The 14,222-nt window shown below is 46.0% G+C and overlaps 1 protein-coding gene across 3 annotated transcripts in view; it reads left to right on the plus strand.

The window, feature by feature from the left end:
* Nucleotides 1–14,222, plus strand: part of LHFPL3 (LHFPL tetraspan subfamily member 3) — a 469,597-nt gene that overhangs the window by 419,449 nt on the left and 35,926 nt on the right. The window contains exon 3 of one of the 3 annotated variants that reach the window (XM_059712790.1): nucleotides 10,773–10,800. The exons of 1 other annotated variant lie outside the window; for it this stretch is intronic. In XM_059712790.1, coding sequence (XP_059568773.1) covers nucleotides 10,773–10,789 — 17 coding nt within the window. In that variant the 3' untranslated portion in view covers nucleotides 10,790–10,800. Of the gene's footprint in view, nucleotides 1–10,772; nucleotides 10,821–14,222 lie in introns of all 3 variants that reach the window. One more of the 3 variants, XM_059712789.1, reaches the window with a different exon arrangement.

Here is a 14,222-nt window from a genome sequence, read left to right on the forward strand (position 1 = left end):
TCTTTGCATCTAGGCAGCCAACATCCAGAGCCTAAGAGATTTGCTGTAGGCACAAACAGCACCAGCAAACAAATAATATTAGATGAGCTATGGTCCTCGAGCAGTAGGGTAGTCACTAGTTCATTCATTTTTTTCATTCTGTAAATACTTATTGAGCACCTACTGTGTTCTAGGAGATGGAAATAAAGTAGTGAACCGTGTAGACAAAATCCCACTTCTCCTATAGTTTGTTTTCTAATGGGGAAAGACAAACAATAAATAAATTCATAAGACAAGAATGTATCAGAGAGCGGAAAGTGCTTTGCAGAGAATTTAAACTGGGTAATATGATAGGCAGTAACCAAGTGGCTCCCTCAGGTGGGATGTTCAGGGAGGGACTCTGAGGATGTGACATTTAAGTGAAATCTGGAGAGACTGATATAAGAACAATCACTGAGAAAGAATTCCAGGCAGTGGAAAAAGCAAGTGCAGAGATCCAAAGATGAGAATGAGGATCAGAAAGATGGCCAGTGTGACTGGACAGTAGTAAGAGGGAGAGGGGTATGAAATGAATCTGGAAGGTAGGCAAAGGCCAAGTCCTACAAGCTTTATAAGCTATGGAAAGGAATTTGGGTTTTATTCCAACTGTGAGGGGAGCTATTGGATGGCTGTGGACAAGAAGCAATATAATCTGACAAGTTTTTAAAGACACTTCCTGGCTGTCTTGCCACTGTCTTTACTTTCAGTATGTATGTCTGGCCCCATATTCTGAGGAATTTATTGTCTTTGGAAGAAGCTATCCCACACAGCCGCACAGAAAAAAGTGCTCAGAAGTCCAAGAGGCCATTGCATGCTGGTCTGAAAAGCCCATGGTTCTTTCACCATTTGTGCTTTTAGAAGGTGACAAGATGAAAACGGTGATTGAAGCAAGAAGTTGCCTGTCTGCCCTGAGAATTAAAGACCAGAAAAACAGTATCAATACTGTGGTGAATGCCCAGCCAGTGTGGCTTATTGGATTGAAAGGTCCAATACACCAAGAGGTCTCTAGTTCGATTCCCAGTCAGAGCACATGCCCAGGTTGGGGGCTCAACCCCCAGTAGGGGGCATGCAGGAGGTAGCCAATAGATGTTTATCTTATCAGTGTTTGTATCTGTCTCTCCTTCTCACTATCTCTAAAGTCAGTAAAAAATATTTTTAAAAGACTGCAATGAACATGAGTCCTACCTTCCAGCAACCTGTTTTTCATGAGTTCATTGTGCCCTCCCAGTCATTTTGATATTCTACCCCTGCTGAGCAGAGATGAGTCAGGTTAATTTTTGAGATGTACCACAAACTAGATCCCAAGAACACGTGACTGTTACAGATTATGAGTCTACATAGAGTCCCTTCTAGGAGCTATGTCTTATAGAATGTCAATTTACCTCTGAGAACAAATGAAAATTGCACCCAGTGTGGTGTCTGAGTTCTGGAACTCATGCAAATGTATTTGGAAATAATCCCAATGAGAATAAAATAAGCATCTTTCCTAATATTTCATGCTGATGAAGATTTTTGTTCCATTAGGAAACTATCAATGTGTGTACAACAAACACTGGGCATGGACTCAGGAACCCCAGGTTCTGACCTCACCTCGGCCACCAATGTGTTGTGTTTAAAGTTTGGCAGAGTATTTTGACTCTGAAGTCTGCTCATCTCTGAAGGAAGGAAATTGGACTGATTCCATCTTGGATCATTCTCAACTCTCACATTTGATTGTACAGATACCATCATCCGGATTTTCTAATGGCCCACCGTTGTGAGACAGCAGGGATAAGGCAGGGGCATCTGGTTTACCCCACAGCTGATTGAACCATAGAGGAGTTAAACCTATACTTTTGACTTCTTTAGCATCATGTCATTATCAGTTGAACCAGCCATCTCTACAGTGAGGAGGAATACAGATGAAGTGAGTTTTCTTCCTCACTAAACTATATCATTTTTAATAATGCTGTGGTTAGCCCTAGCCGGTTTGGCTTAGTAGATAGAGCATCAGCCTGGAGTCCCAGGTTTGATCCCAGTCAAGGGCACATGCCTTTCAGGCTCAATCCCCCACCTTCACTGGGGCACAAGTGGAAGGCAACCAATTGATATGAGAACACATCTAAGTTTCTCTCCCCATCCACTCTCTCTAAAAATTAATGGAAAAATATTCTCAGGTAAGGATTACCAACTAATCCTATATAATAAATAGGGAATGTGCTAATTGACTGTCACACCCTCACAAGATGACAGCGCCCACAGCCACAAGATGGTGGCACCCCCCTCCCCCCCCCGACCACCACCACCACCACCACTGACTGAGGTGCAGGCAAGCCTTGGATGGCGGCTACTCAGCCGCCCAGGGCTGGCCCAAGGTGCAGGCAAGCCTCAGGTGGCGGCTGCCCAGCTGCCTAGGGCTGGCCTAAGGCACAGGTAACCAGAGCCAGCCAAGGCTTGTGCTGCCGGCAGTGGCAGCAGCAGAGGTGTGATGGGGGCGTCACCTTCCCCTGATCGCCAGGTCGCCTCCCGCCCCTGACTGCTCCCGGACTGTGAGAGGGGGCAGGCTGGGCTGAGGGACACCCCCCTCCAGTGCATGAATTTTCATGTACCAGGTCTCTAGTAATAATAATAATGCTATAGTTTTAAAAAATTTAATATAAGAAACTGAAGCTTCGAGAAGTTAAGTAATTTGAGAACGGCTAGAGCATACAAGATTTAAACCCAGGTTGACTCCAGGGAAATTCAGCTGCCACACTACAGTGCCATCACTTACTTATTTCACCATATTGCACAATATATATACATTGTTAGATGCTCAATAAGTGATTCTTGAATGAATAAATGTTTTATGCTCTGCTAACTTGCTTCAATATTTAGTCATGCTGCTTTGGAGAAGCAGTATAGCCTTGTTAACCAGAAGGTGTGCTCATTCTACTTAGACTTTGTGTGGAATTGTCCATGAGACCAGCCCCAGTAAGCAGAACTTAACCTCTGTAATGGTTAATTTTATGAATCAACTTGACTGGGCTCAGGGATGCCCAGATAGCTGGTAAAACATTATTGCTGGGTGTGTCTGTGAGGGCGTTTATGGAAGAGATTATCATTTGAATCGGTAAAAATAAATCACCCTTACTAATGCAGGTGGATTACTAATCCAATCTGTGAGGGCTTGAATAGAATACAATGTTGGAGAAAGGGTCAGTTTGCTCTTTTACTTGAGTTGGGACATCCATCTCCTCCTGCCTTTGGCCATCAGAGCTCCTGGCTCTCAGGCCTTAGGACTCAGACTGGGACTTAACACCATCAGCCCCCAGATTCTAGGGTATCTGGACTCAGACTGGAACTTAATGCCATTAGCTCCCCTGGTTCTTGGGCTTTTGGTCTTGGACTGAATTACACCACTGACTTTCCTGGTTCTTCCACTTACAGGTAGCAGATCATGGGACTTCTCAGCCTCCATAATTACATGAGCCAATTCTTATAATAAATCATATGTATGTAGTACATTTTATATCTATATATCCTATTGACTCTGCCTCTCTAGAGACCCCTGACTAATACAACCTCTATAAACTCTTAGGCACTTAACTTACATAAATGGTTCTTGACGTTCTGAAACTAGGCACATCTCCCAACCGGGTTAGCCATTTTTTGGAGCAATGGTTCCCACCTAGAGGGATGGAGGTGGAGAAGACACATACGAACCACATGAGGAGCTTTTTCAAATCACAAGAGTTCCACCTGCAGCACTTCCCCTCCCCCAGTGCATTCTAACCCTACTTGGGTAGGGAAGGAAATGTTTAGCTGGATGCAAGTTCCCAGGTGTTTCTGATATGGTTCCCCAGGCATTTCAACCACTCCCAACCCCTCATACACAGCTCCATTAAGAAGAATCACCACTTTAATGCAAGTCTGTTTTATCTTGTCTACACTAATAAAAGAGAAAAATGGTAATTGGCGTACGACGATACCCTTTTCATTGGCTAATCAGGGCTATATGCAAATTAACTGCCAACTATGATTGGCAGTTAACTGCCAACTAAGATTGGCAGTTAACTGCCAACAAGATGGCGGTTAATTTGCATATATAGGCACAATGCAGGGAGGCGAAAGGGAAAGCAGGAAGAAGCCCCCTGCCACTGACAGTGATCGGAAACCCAGGGGGCAGCTAAGAGCTGGGGGGCAGCCATGATCGGAGAATCAGGCGCCTTTGCCGCCCTGGCCAGTGATAGCAGGAAGTAGGGGTGGAGCCAGCGATGGGAGCTGGGCATGGTCAAAGCTGGCAGTCCCGGGAGCTAGGGGTCCCTTGCCTGGGCCTAAAGCAGAGCCAACGATCGCGGGGCCGCTGCAGCTGCGGGTCCCCGCTGCCCGGGCCGGACGCCTAGGCCAGAGGCGTTAGGCCTGGGCAGGGGCGGAGCCTACAACCACGGGGAGCTGGGGGTCCCCTGCCCAGGCCTGACACCTCTGCCGGAGGCCTCAGGCCTGGTCAAGGGGCCGATCCGGTGATTGGTGATCGGAGGGTGATGAGGGTCAACTCCTCTGGCCGAGGCATCAGGCCTGGGCGGGGGGCTGAGCCGGGGATTGGGGGGATATGATGGTGCCCTTGCCCAGGCCTGAAGCCTGGGTCAGAGGCGTCAGGCTTGGGCGGGGGGTGGAGCAAGCGATCAGAGGGAGATGGGGGTCCCCTGCCCAGGCATGATTCCTGGGCCAGAGGCCTCAGGCCTGGGTGGGGGCCAGAGCCAGTGATCGGGGGGAGATGGGGGTCCCCTGTCCAAGCCTGACACCTCTGGCGGAGGCGTCATGCCTGGGCAAGGGGCCGATCAGGTGATCAGAGGGTGATGGGGGTCTACGCCTCTGGCTGAGGCATCAGGCCTGGGCTGGGGGCAGAACCAGTGATGGGGGGAAATGAGGGTCCCCTGCCCAGGCCTGACACCTCTGTCAGAGGCGTCAGGCCTGGGCAAGGGGCCGATCCTGCGATTGGAGGGTGATGGGGGTCAACACCTGAGGGCTCCCAGTATGTGAGAGGGGGCAGGCGGGGCTGAGGGACACCCACACACACACACACACACACACACACCCAGTGCACGAATTTCGTGCACCAGGCCCCTAGTCATTAAATAAAGGCTGATCTTCTTATAATCTAAATTAATTGATGAGGTGTTTATGTGTTTCTGACTTGAACATAAAGACACCAGACTTCCAACAGTATTGTTTATCAAATAATTATTCTCAGCACTTTCCAGATGGCTTTTAACTGAAGATGACTTGCATATTTATGTTTCACTGTATCTTTTTTCCAAATCTAACTTCTAAAGCATAGTGCACAGCATGTGTTAGAATTTTATTAAAGAATAATAAATGTCCTAGAGCAACACTGCCCACAGAACGATGACAGAAATGTTCTACATCTGCTCTGCCCAATACAGTGTCCCAGACACACGTGGCTTTTGAGCGCAATGTGGCGAATGAGACTGGGGAACTAAAAACTTTATTGTATTTCATTTTAATTAATTTAAATTTAAAGTCATATGTGGCTAGTACCTACCATATTGCAACATGCAAGTATAGAGAAGCACCCTTTCATTATTTTTTAACCAAAATAATGTAGAACTAGGACCCATTGCAATCTTTTTTAAAAAATCACTTTCCGTAAAATCCAAAACAAAAATACTAGTAACAACACTGTAAGAGCCAAAAAGAAATTCTAGCCCACTTACATTTCCACTGGGGAAAGAATTCTTCCCGAAAAAGAGAACTCTGACCACCGAATAGAAGAGAGCAGGGAGGCAGGAAAGAGGCATTCCCAAGGGAGCTCCCTGACAAATTTTCCGTGGTCTGTGAGACACTGAGTGGTGAGAGACTGTCAGGGAGAGAGAATTCCCCCTCAGAGGAAAATCTAAATGTGGTTGTAGCCACCTGCCACCCCAGAAGAAGGACAGGATGGCAGTGTTAAATTCGTAAGGTTGTAAAACAGGGAACTTAACTACTGTACAAGGCCAGCAGAGGTGGATAAAGTGCGTTTTAACTGATGGAACTTCACTCCTGAAGTCTAGACAGCGGCTGAGGCTGCCTAGATGACAGATTGGAAACCTCTATCTCTTTTGTTCTAGAAAACTAGCATTTCCATTAAAAGTACCATACCACTGGGCCGGATTGTGCTGAAATTTCTCATCTGAAGCAAATATTAGGGAAATCACAGTGACCCAGGATTCAGAGACAACTAGGGTGACAAGGTTAACGGGAATACAGGACACACAGGCTTCGATATAAAAATGTGAATGAACTAAAAAAAATCCATTCAGTACAAAAGACATAGCTACTGAAGGAGCAAAGGCAGGAGGGGATATAAACTGAAGAAGTTCCTTGATGGTCCCAGAGAAGAGAGCAGAGACTCCATCTGAGCTAGGACAGTGTTTCTCAAAATGGATTTCAAGGGCATATTCTTGTGGGGACATGGGGGTCTTTGGGTTTAATAAGAACATTTAAGATTGGTGCTTTCATTTTGCCAATTCTAAAGATAAAACTTGTCTTTTTTTTCAGTGAGATTTCTCAATTGAAAATCATGTTCAATGGACAAGATTTTAGCTTTCTTTAGTAAATGTTTCTCAAATGCTGGTTAACAAAATTTACCATAGGCCTGGGAGGATTATTTTCTTTTTAAAGGGTTCTATAATTTATTCGAATTTCGGAATCAGTGGCCTAAAGGTAGACCACAGACATCCTTTGATCTTTATCTTACTGAAGAAGTTCAAGCCGTTTGCTAACATTGCCCTTAGCTTGCTTATGAAGAGATTAAACCTTTCCCAACTCAGATGGCAGGCTGGGCATGTTACTCATATTCCTAATGGGAGTCATTGCTTAGAACGCTTCATTCTTTATTTAAAATGGAAACAGCGTGGTGGGGTAGCACTGGATCATGAGTCAGACCTACCACTAACCCTGACTGCCTCCATCAGGCTGTGTCTCTTGTCTTCTCAGAACCTTGTGTCCTGATCCATAAAATGAAGCAGTGGGCTGGATAATTAATTGCCAAGGTCACATCCAGCCTAGATTTATTTGATTCTAACAATAAATTACAGTACCAACTTATATTTCTTCTTTGAAAGGCCTCTCAACTAAAAATAATTTTCACTAGGATTATATTTCATTTATGTTCTTTTCATTGCTACTCTCTGCCATGGAGCTCTGAAGGCCCAGGAGGTGATGCATTTGAAGGAAAAATCAGTCAACACTCAGCATTCCACCTATTATCCACTACCACGAGGAAGTGGGAAATTAAACCATAGAACCCAAACTCCCAGGGCTTAGTGAAAATCACCCAGTAAAAGAAATACTGCCTTAAGGTGACATTTGGGATGCTTTTATAAAGTTTTGAATAAATGAGACAGTTGTTCACTCAAGTGTGAGTAAATCAAATGGAAACATAAAGGCTAGGTCTGTTTTTATGTTTTGAGCATTGTAGATGAAATTATTTAATGAGTAGAATCTCAGCCTGTTAGTTGATCTACCACTAAGTGTGACTCATATACTTAGCGAGCCCTCTGAACAAAGGGGCCAGTATGCATGGCAATGGTATAAGACCTGTCTGCATCTATAGCAAGAGAAAAGCATGCTGCACACACGTGTGCATAGAACCACCAGGTGGGATAAGGCTATTCCTTTTCTCTAAGGAGTCCTCTCCCGATCTATGGAAAGATGCACATAAAGCATGTCCCATTGCCTCAGCCTTGACTGGAATGTGATACCTGTGGTCAGAGGAATCCAGGAGAAGTTCGCCTTGAAACCTGACTACTGGTATGTAGCTAAAACAGAGCACAGAACACCAAAATGGTTGTTGTGGATTGTCCTTTTTCCTACATGGCTACCCACTGACCGCTTGCACCTGGGGATATCTGTACAGCTTGGGAAAGAATTGGGCCCTGGGACCCAGAGCAGAACTTAGAAGCTGCTGCCATTGAACTATTTAATAAAACTCACACTGTACAGGATGAGAATGCCATGGCTGCCTTCACTGCATCAAGGGCTCAGCCCTCCTGGGACCTGAAGGACTCATTGACCCTCCAGGAGACATGGCATTGCTTGTCCCATCAACAAGAAAAATGCGACTGCCTTCATCACTTCTGTGAAACTAGGGACCTTCTTCACGGTGTGGAATGAAAGCCCTCCAAAGCAAGAGAATGACTTATTTGAAATGATGCCCTTTGAAATCACCTTGTATTTCCCATCCTGGTTACAATTTGGCTAATTGCTTAATGATTCTGTTTAACTGTCTTCACTTCTGCAAACATCCGTTCATTAGAGTACTTTTTCTGGTTGGAAATCCCTTTGCTTCTCCAACTATCCTCTCCCATTTGCACTCTGGCTGGAGCAACATTCTGATGCCATAAATAGCATCCCTTAAAAAAAAAATGTCGAACAGATCAAGGTGTCTCTGTGTTCCAGAGCCCAAGCACCATGATCTATGTCCTTGAAACAGCTCCTGTGATTGGGATCTAAGACACAAGACTGTGTCTTTAAAAAGCCAGCTTTCCTGCCAGACAGATGAAGCTGCGACCACTGGCAGCCCTGACCCCCTCCTGCTGTCCTTGACATCGTAAGAGGCTGCCCAAGAAAGAAAAGCCCACGCCCAGCCTTTAGGATCCCGCAGCCCAACTGGCAGCTGAACCTGAGAATATTACCCAGATCTAAACTCTGCTCTAAGCAGAGGCCTTCTCAGAGCACAGCAACCAGTGCTTGGGCACCACAGATACACATACACACAAACACACGCCCTGCCTGGTGGGAGGATGCAAGGAGCAGGAAGCTAAGCACCACTGCGGTTTCTGCGGGGATGAGTGCCTATCGAGGGAGGCAGCCGACTCACATTTTCTGGCAAAGGTCAGTTAGGCGAGGCTACTAAACCAACGCTGCCGTTCCTTGTCATTCTTCCTTCTATATTTCAATACTGCTTATATTTTTCATGTGAAATGACGCTTTTAGTACCTGCCTTTCCAACTTGAATAAGAAAATTGCTTCATCCAAACGTTCACATCCCAAAGAGGGCCAACACCAGCCCCCATGCCTTTGAGAAACTGAGAAAGGGCATGAGGAGACAGAGGGACAGAGGAGAGGCCTTGAGCTTCTATCCCGGAACTTTCTGGGGCCAGCAATGAGTAAGAAATGCCACAGTCAGGTAACAACCAAGGGAGAGAAGTAAGAAGAGGTCCAGATGGGAAGCAGGAAGCAAGAGGCCATAAAATCAGATTCGAGGGAAGGGTGTCCCTGGTCAGAAGCGAGGACAGCCCATTCATCTGGGTTTTCTGGAAAGCCACGTGTGTTTAAACAAGGCCTGTCTCAGTTGGCCCGTCTACATGTGCAAATGCACTACTACAGGGTGAGGGGCAGATTCACTCTGAGGGAAAGTGAAGAACTACCTGCGCACTGGTACCGGCCAGCCAGGGACATGGAGTGATTAGCAAAGGCAGGCTCAGTCCTGGTCATCTTTACTTGCAGGTTCTTTTCAGGCTTAGATCCCATTCTTTCGGGCTTCACTGCAATATCCTGCCACATGAGGTCAAAGCTGATAGAATGGGTTAGGGAAAGAATGGGGGAGAGAACTCCGTCCTCCTGCATGACTTGGTCAACCACCTGGTAGTCAAGACCCACCCCGTCCTTGCACAGGAACCTTTTAGCTGTTATCTGCATGAGGCCCTGGATGGAAGCCAGTTAGCAAATGAAAGATGCTGTCAGTCTGAAGGGTTGATGATGTGTACACAGCCTTGACCTGTCCAACGTGAACCAGGCCTTGGGGTCTCATTGATCTGTGTTTATGCTATCGATTTCATTTTATTTTATATTTCTGGAATTGAGTTTTTTCACACAAAAATATTTTTGATCCACGATTGGTTTAATCTACAGATGCAAAACGGAGGATATGGAGAGAAACTGTATTCATTTTTCTTAAAAAGCTACTTCAGCCCAGCTCAGTTGGTTGAAATGCCATCTTAATATGCCACGGTTGCAGGTTTGATCCCTGGTCAGGGCACGTACAGGAGGCAACAAGTCAATGTTTCTCTCTTTCATTAGTGTCTCTCTCTCTCTCTCTCTCTCTCTCTCTCTCTCTCTCTCTCTCTCTCTCTCTCCCTCTCTCTCATCAATAAACATACCCTCAGGAGAAGATTTTTTTTAAAGCTACTTCGAATTGCTTTGGTATTTGAAATGATGCCCTCAAGAGTTATAACAACACATGGAAATATTGCTCACCCCATGCAGTTTTAACTTTGTTCTTTCCTCCTGAACCTTTTGATTTCTTCTATTATTTTTTTTTATTGAGCATCTACGATTCTTTCAGAGCCTTGACTTTCTTTAGAAAACTTTTTGTCTATTGTGGGCGGTATTGCCTGAGGAAGCCAAAGATAAAGTAACAATAACAACAATGATAATAGATAATGTTAGGTATTGAATAGGACTATTCCAAGTAGTTCACGCTGTATTAATTCATTCCACCCTCGTTGCAACCTGATGAGTTGAGTAATACTATCAGACCCATTGAACAGATGAGGAAACTGACACACAGAAAGATACTTGCCTAGAGTCACACAGCTGGCAAGTGGCAGAGCCAAGATATGACACCATATTCTGACTCTCAGAACTGTGCTTTTTCTTCATCATTGTGAATTATCTTGCTATGAATGGCATGGCCAGGAATGATATTATTTTTAACTTTTCAGAGTAAAGTGCCAGCTCTTAATGTATTTTACCTTTAACTGTTCTGTTTTTCCCTCCCAAACTCTCAGATGATGGAAATGCTTAAAGCAAACTAAGGTAGTGTGAGACCACACCATGTAAGTGCGAGCATGGCTCCTATGGGCCCACCTGTGTTCTGTGCGCTTCTGCCTACATTCCCGCATGTCCTCTCCGTGTGCTCGGACTCCTGCTTCCGCCGCTTGGTGCTTGGGCCGCATGAACCGTCGCTGTTAAGCCTAGATCTGATATCTTTGTCCCTGGGTTTATATTTGTGCTTCTCTCCCTACAATCCCCGGCACATGGGCAGGAGCCAGAGCACCTGCAGCTGTCAGCCTGGCACCTCCCCAGGAAGGAGCTGGGGCCCCTGGGAATGCGTTTGGGTATTGTTTTCTGACAATGAGCCCTCAGATTGTCAGCTTTTAGGATTCTAATCACGTGTCTGTGTTCTCACTGCAACATACGACTCCACCGTGCGGAAGCCTGGGGAGGCCTCTGTCCGGGCTGTGGTCACCATAGTGAGCCTCGGCCACGCGGTGCTCTTCTGGGCCACCTGCCTCCACAGGTTACTGCTCTGTGAGTCTCGGTAGGAGTGATGCCGTGTGAAAACAGGTACCACGGTGCCAAGAAACAGGGCTTACATTTATTACTTTCTCTGTAAGTATGCATATGGTGAACACACATATATTGAACAAACCTGATTAAATCAGATATGGGCCTTATTGGCCCTTCCTTGTACACTCAGACACACGCACACATACACACTCACTCACACACACACAGCCACAGTCTGTTTTGGTGTTCCTTGACTCTATATGAACTCTGTTTCTACTTTGAGTGAATCAATATGTGAAAAACTAGATTTATAGGTAAATAACTTGGGGAGGAGGAATTTGTGCCTGACCAAGAGTAAACCTGGACCCTTTAAAATAAGATCCTACCTTACTGTGCCTCCCCCACCTGACTATGATTTCAGGATGGTACCTGCCTCTTATTTTCAATCTCAAAGTTTCAAGTGTGTGTTGAATGGGAATTTATTGGGAGGAAACTTTGCAAATTGTCAGAGATGATAAGAACTTAAAATTGAAGGGGCTCTCACAAGATGTGACAGAATTCTGGGGCTGCAGAAATGGATCCTTCACTCCACACCCATTGGTTCATACAAAATCACTGTGGTCTCAAGAGAGAAATTAACCCGTTCAAAATGGGGCAGAAACTGGATTAAAACTCAGTCCTTCTCTTTCCATCATAGCATCTTATCAGTGTATTGACCCAGCTCCTTTCTCTCTGGTTAAAAACCCACATACACAGCCAGGAGAGTTTTTTTGTTTAAGTTAAGGAGCCTACATCCCAAGAAAGGATTCGAGACCCAGTCCTGGCTCTGTCATGAAATATCTGGGTGACCTTGGGAAAGTTACTGTGCCTCTCTGGACCCCAGGCTCTTCGTGTGTGATATGTATTTGAGAAAAGCTGATTTCAAAAAGTACATGAAAAAAGTTTGTTTCTAACCTCGGTCTGTTTTTCACACCATTTCCTCCCAGCAGCATTCATTCCCCATTATAGGATTATGAAAAAAGTTATAGTTGGGCTGTGCAAATGGGGATAACTCTAAACAACAAATCAAATAGAAAGAGGACTTTCTCCCAGGCTGGTGTTTCTCAGTGGTTGAGCATCAACCTACGAACCAGGAGGTCTTGGTTCGATCCTGGTCAGGACTCATGCCTGGGTTGCAGGCCCAGTAGAGGTCGTGCAGGAGGCAGCCAATCAGTGATTCTCTCTCATCATTGGTGTTTCTATTTTCCCCTCTACCTTCCTCTCTGAAATCACTAATAATAATAATAATTTTTTTTTATTTTTTTTTTTTAAAGAGTGGGGGGGACTTTTCCAGCTTCTTCCAGGTCCTTCCTGTCCCTTTCCTAAGATAATCATTATCCTGCTGAGACCTCTAGTGGCTATATTGAAAACTGCAGGCACCTGAGGACAGGAGAGGAACCAAAGATACTGTGGGCAGCCCCGGAACCACACAGCCAAGCACACCACAGTGGTCTGTGGAGGCCACAGCCTGAAATACTTTCTAGATAGAAGAAAGGAAGCATCTGTGTCCTGAGATCCCTGAAATGTCCCCAGAGGATTGGTGGCCTGAAGTATGTGAATATAGCGCCCCCACCTCCACCCCCCAAAAAGTGCCTGGCTTATTAAACATTATCTCTGCTGGGTTATCCATGGTTATTCATGGTAATGAGAACTCTGCCTTCTTTTGTGCTTTCATTTATTCCTGCTTAGTTCAGGGATCTACTGGAAGTTCTAGGTTTAGCCAATCCTTCTTGTCTAGGTTATAGAACAGACCTATAACCCCATTTTTATCTGAAACCAAACTGACTCCTGGGAGTCCAAAGCTCCAGCCACCAGAAGCCTGGTTACTTGGCACATGCACACCATTTGCTCCCTTAGGGCCCTGCCTAGGAGCCTGGCTCTGGGGCCAGTGGCCTGCACTACTTTTCCAGACATTTGCCTCCCAGTGAGGGAGGAAATAAGCCCTCCGACACCACTGCCTCCCACACTCTGGCCCTCAGTAAACAGCTTACACCTGACAGACACAAGGCTGAACTGTTGTCATTGTTTTACCCCAGTGGTTCTCAACGTGTGGTCCCCAGACCAGCAGCATGATCATCGCCCAGGGACCTATTAGAAATGCAGGTCCTTAGGCCCCGCCACAGACCCACTGAATCAGAAGCTCTCAAAGTGGGGCCCAGCCGTCCGTGTTCTACAAACCCTCCCGGTGCTGCCAAGGCTCAGTCAAGTCTGAGAACCACCGTTCCAGGCGTGGACTCACAACTGCCAGTATACACAGGGCACGAACTCTCAGCTTCTTTAAAATGTAGGTACCGACCCCTCGCCCACAGAGATTTAGTAGTTCTGCAGTGGGGATGCAGAAATCTGATTTTTAACCCGTTGTCCCATGTTATTCTGATGTGGGAGGCCCACCCATCACCACTTTGAGAAATCTTCAGTCTATAGGCCGTCGCTCTATCCACTGAGCCAAACCAGCTAGGGCGAGAAATCTTGCTCTAGAAAGAGCGGGGCCATCTTTGCAAGCACAGTTGAGTTTCCTCTCTCGAATTCGATATAAAGATTGTCCTCATATCTCTGCAGTCATGCAAGAGGTTTCAGGACGTGTATCGGAACACTCCGGGTCTTTAGAGGGGGTCATACGGTTCCCTTGACAAATCGGTGTTTGCAGCCACAGCGAGGAAAATCTCAGTGGAGTCTGCATCATAATCCAAACGTGAAATCCTCCCCCAGGAAGAGATAATTATTGAGAGGACAGAAAGCGCAGGGAACCCGGGGCTTCTTGTGAGGCTGGCATCTGGGGTGCTGAGCCAGGCGCGGGCATGCAGCCGTGTGTCCTCTCCAGGCTGCAAGTCCATCGGATGGCGAGCTGCTTTCTTCTCCTTCTCAAACAGAGATTTAGTGGAGCCTTCCCACCGGGCCCCAAGAAGCCA

The sequence above is a fragment of the Myotis daubentonii genome, chromosome 10, assembly GCF_963259705.1.
Source record: "Myotis daubentonii chromosome 10, mMyoDau2.1, whole genome shotgun sequence".
NCBI classification, from domain to species: domain Eukaryota; kingdom Metazoa; phylum Chordata; class Mammalia; order Chiroptera; family Vespertilionidae; genus Myotis; species Myotis daubentonii.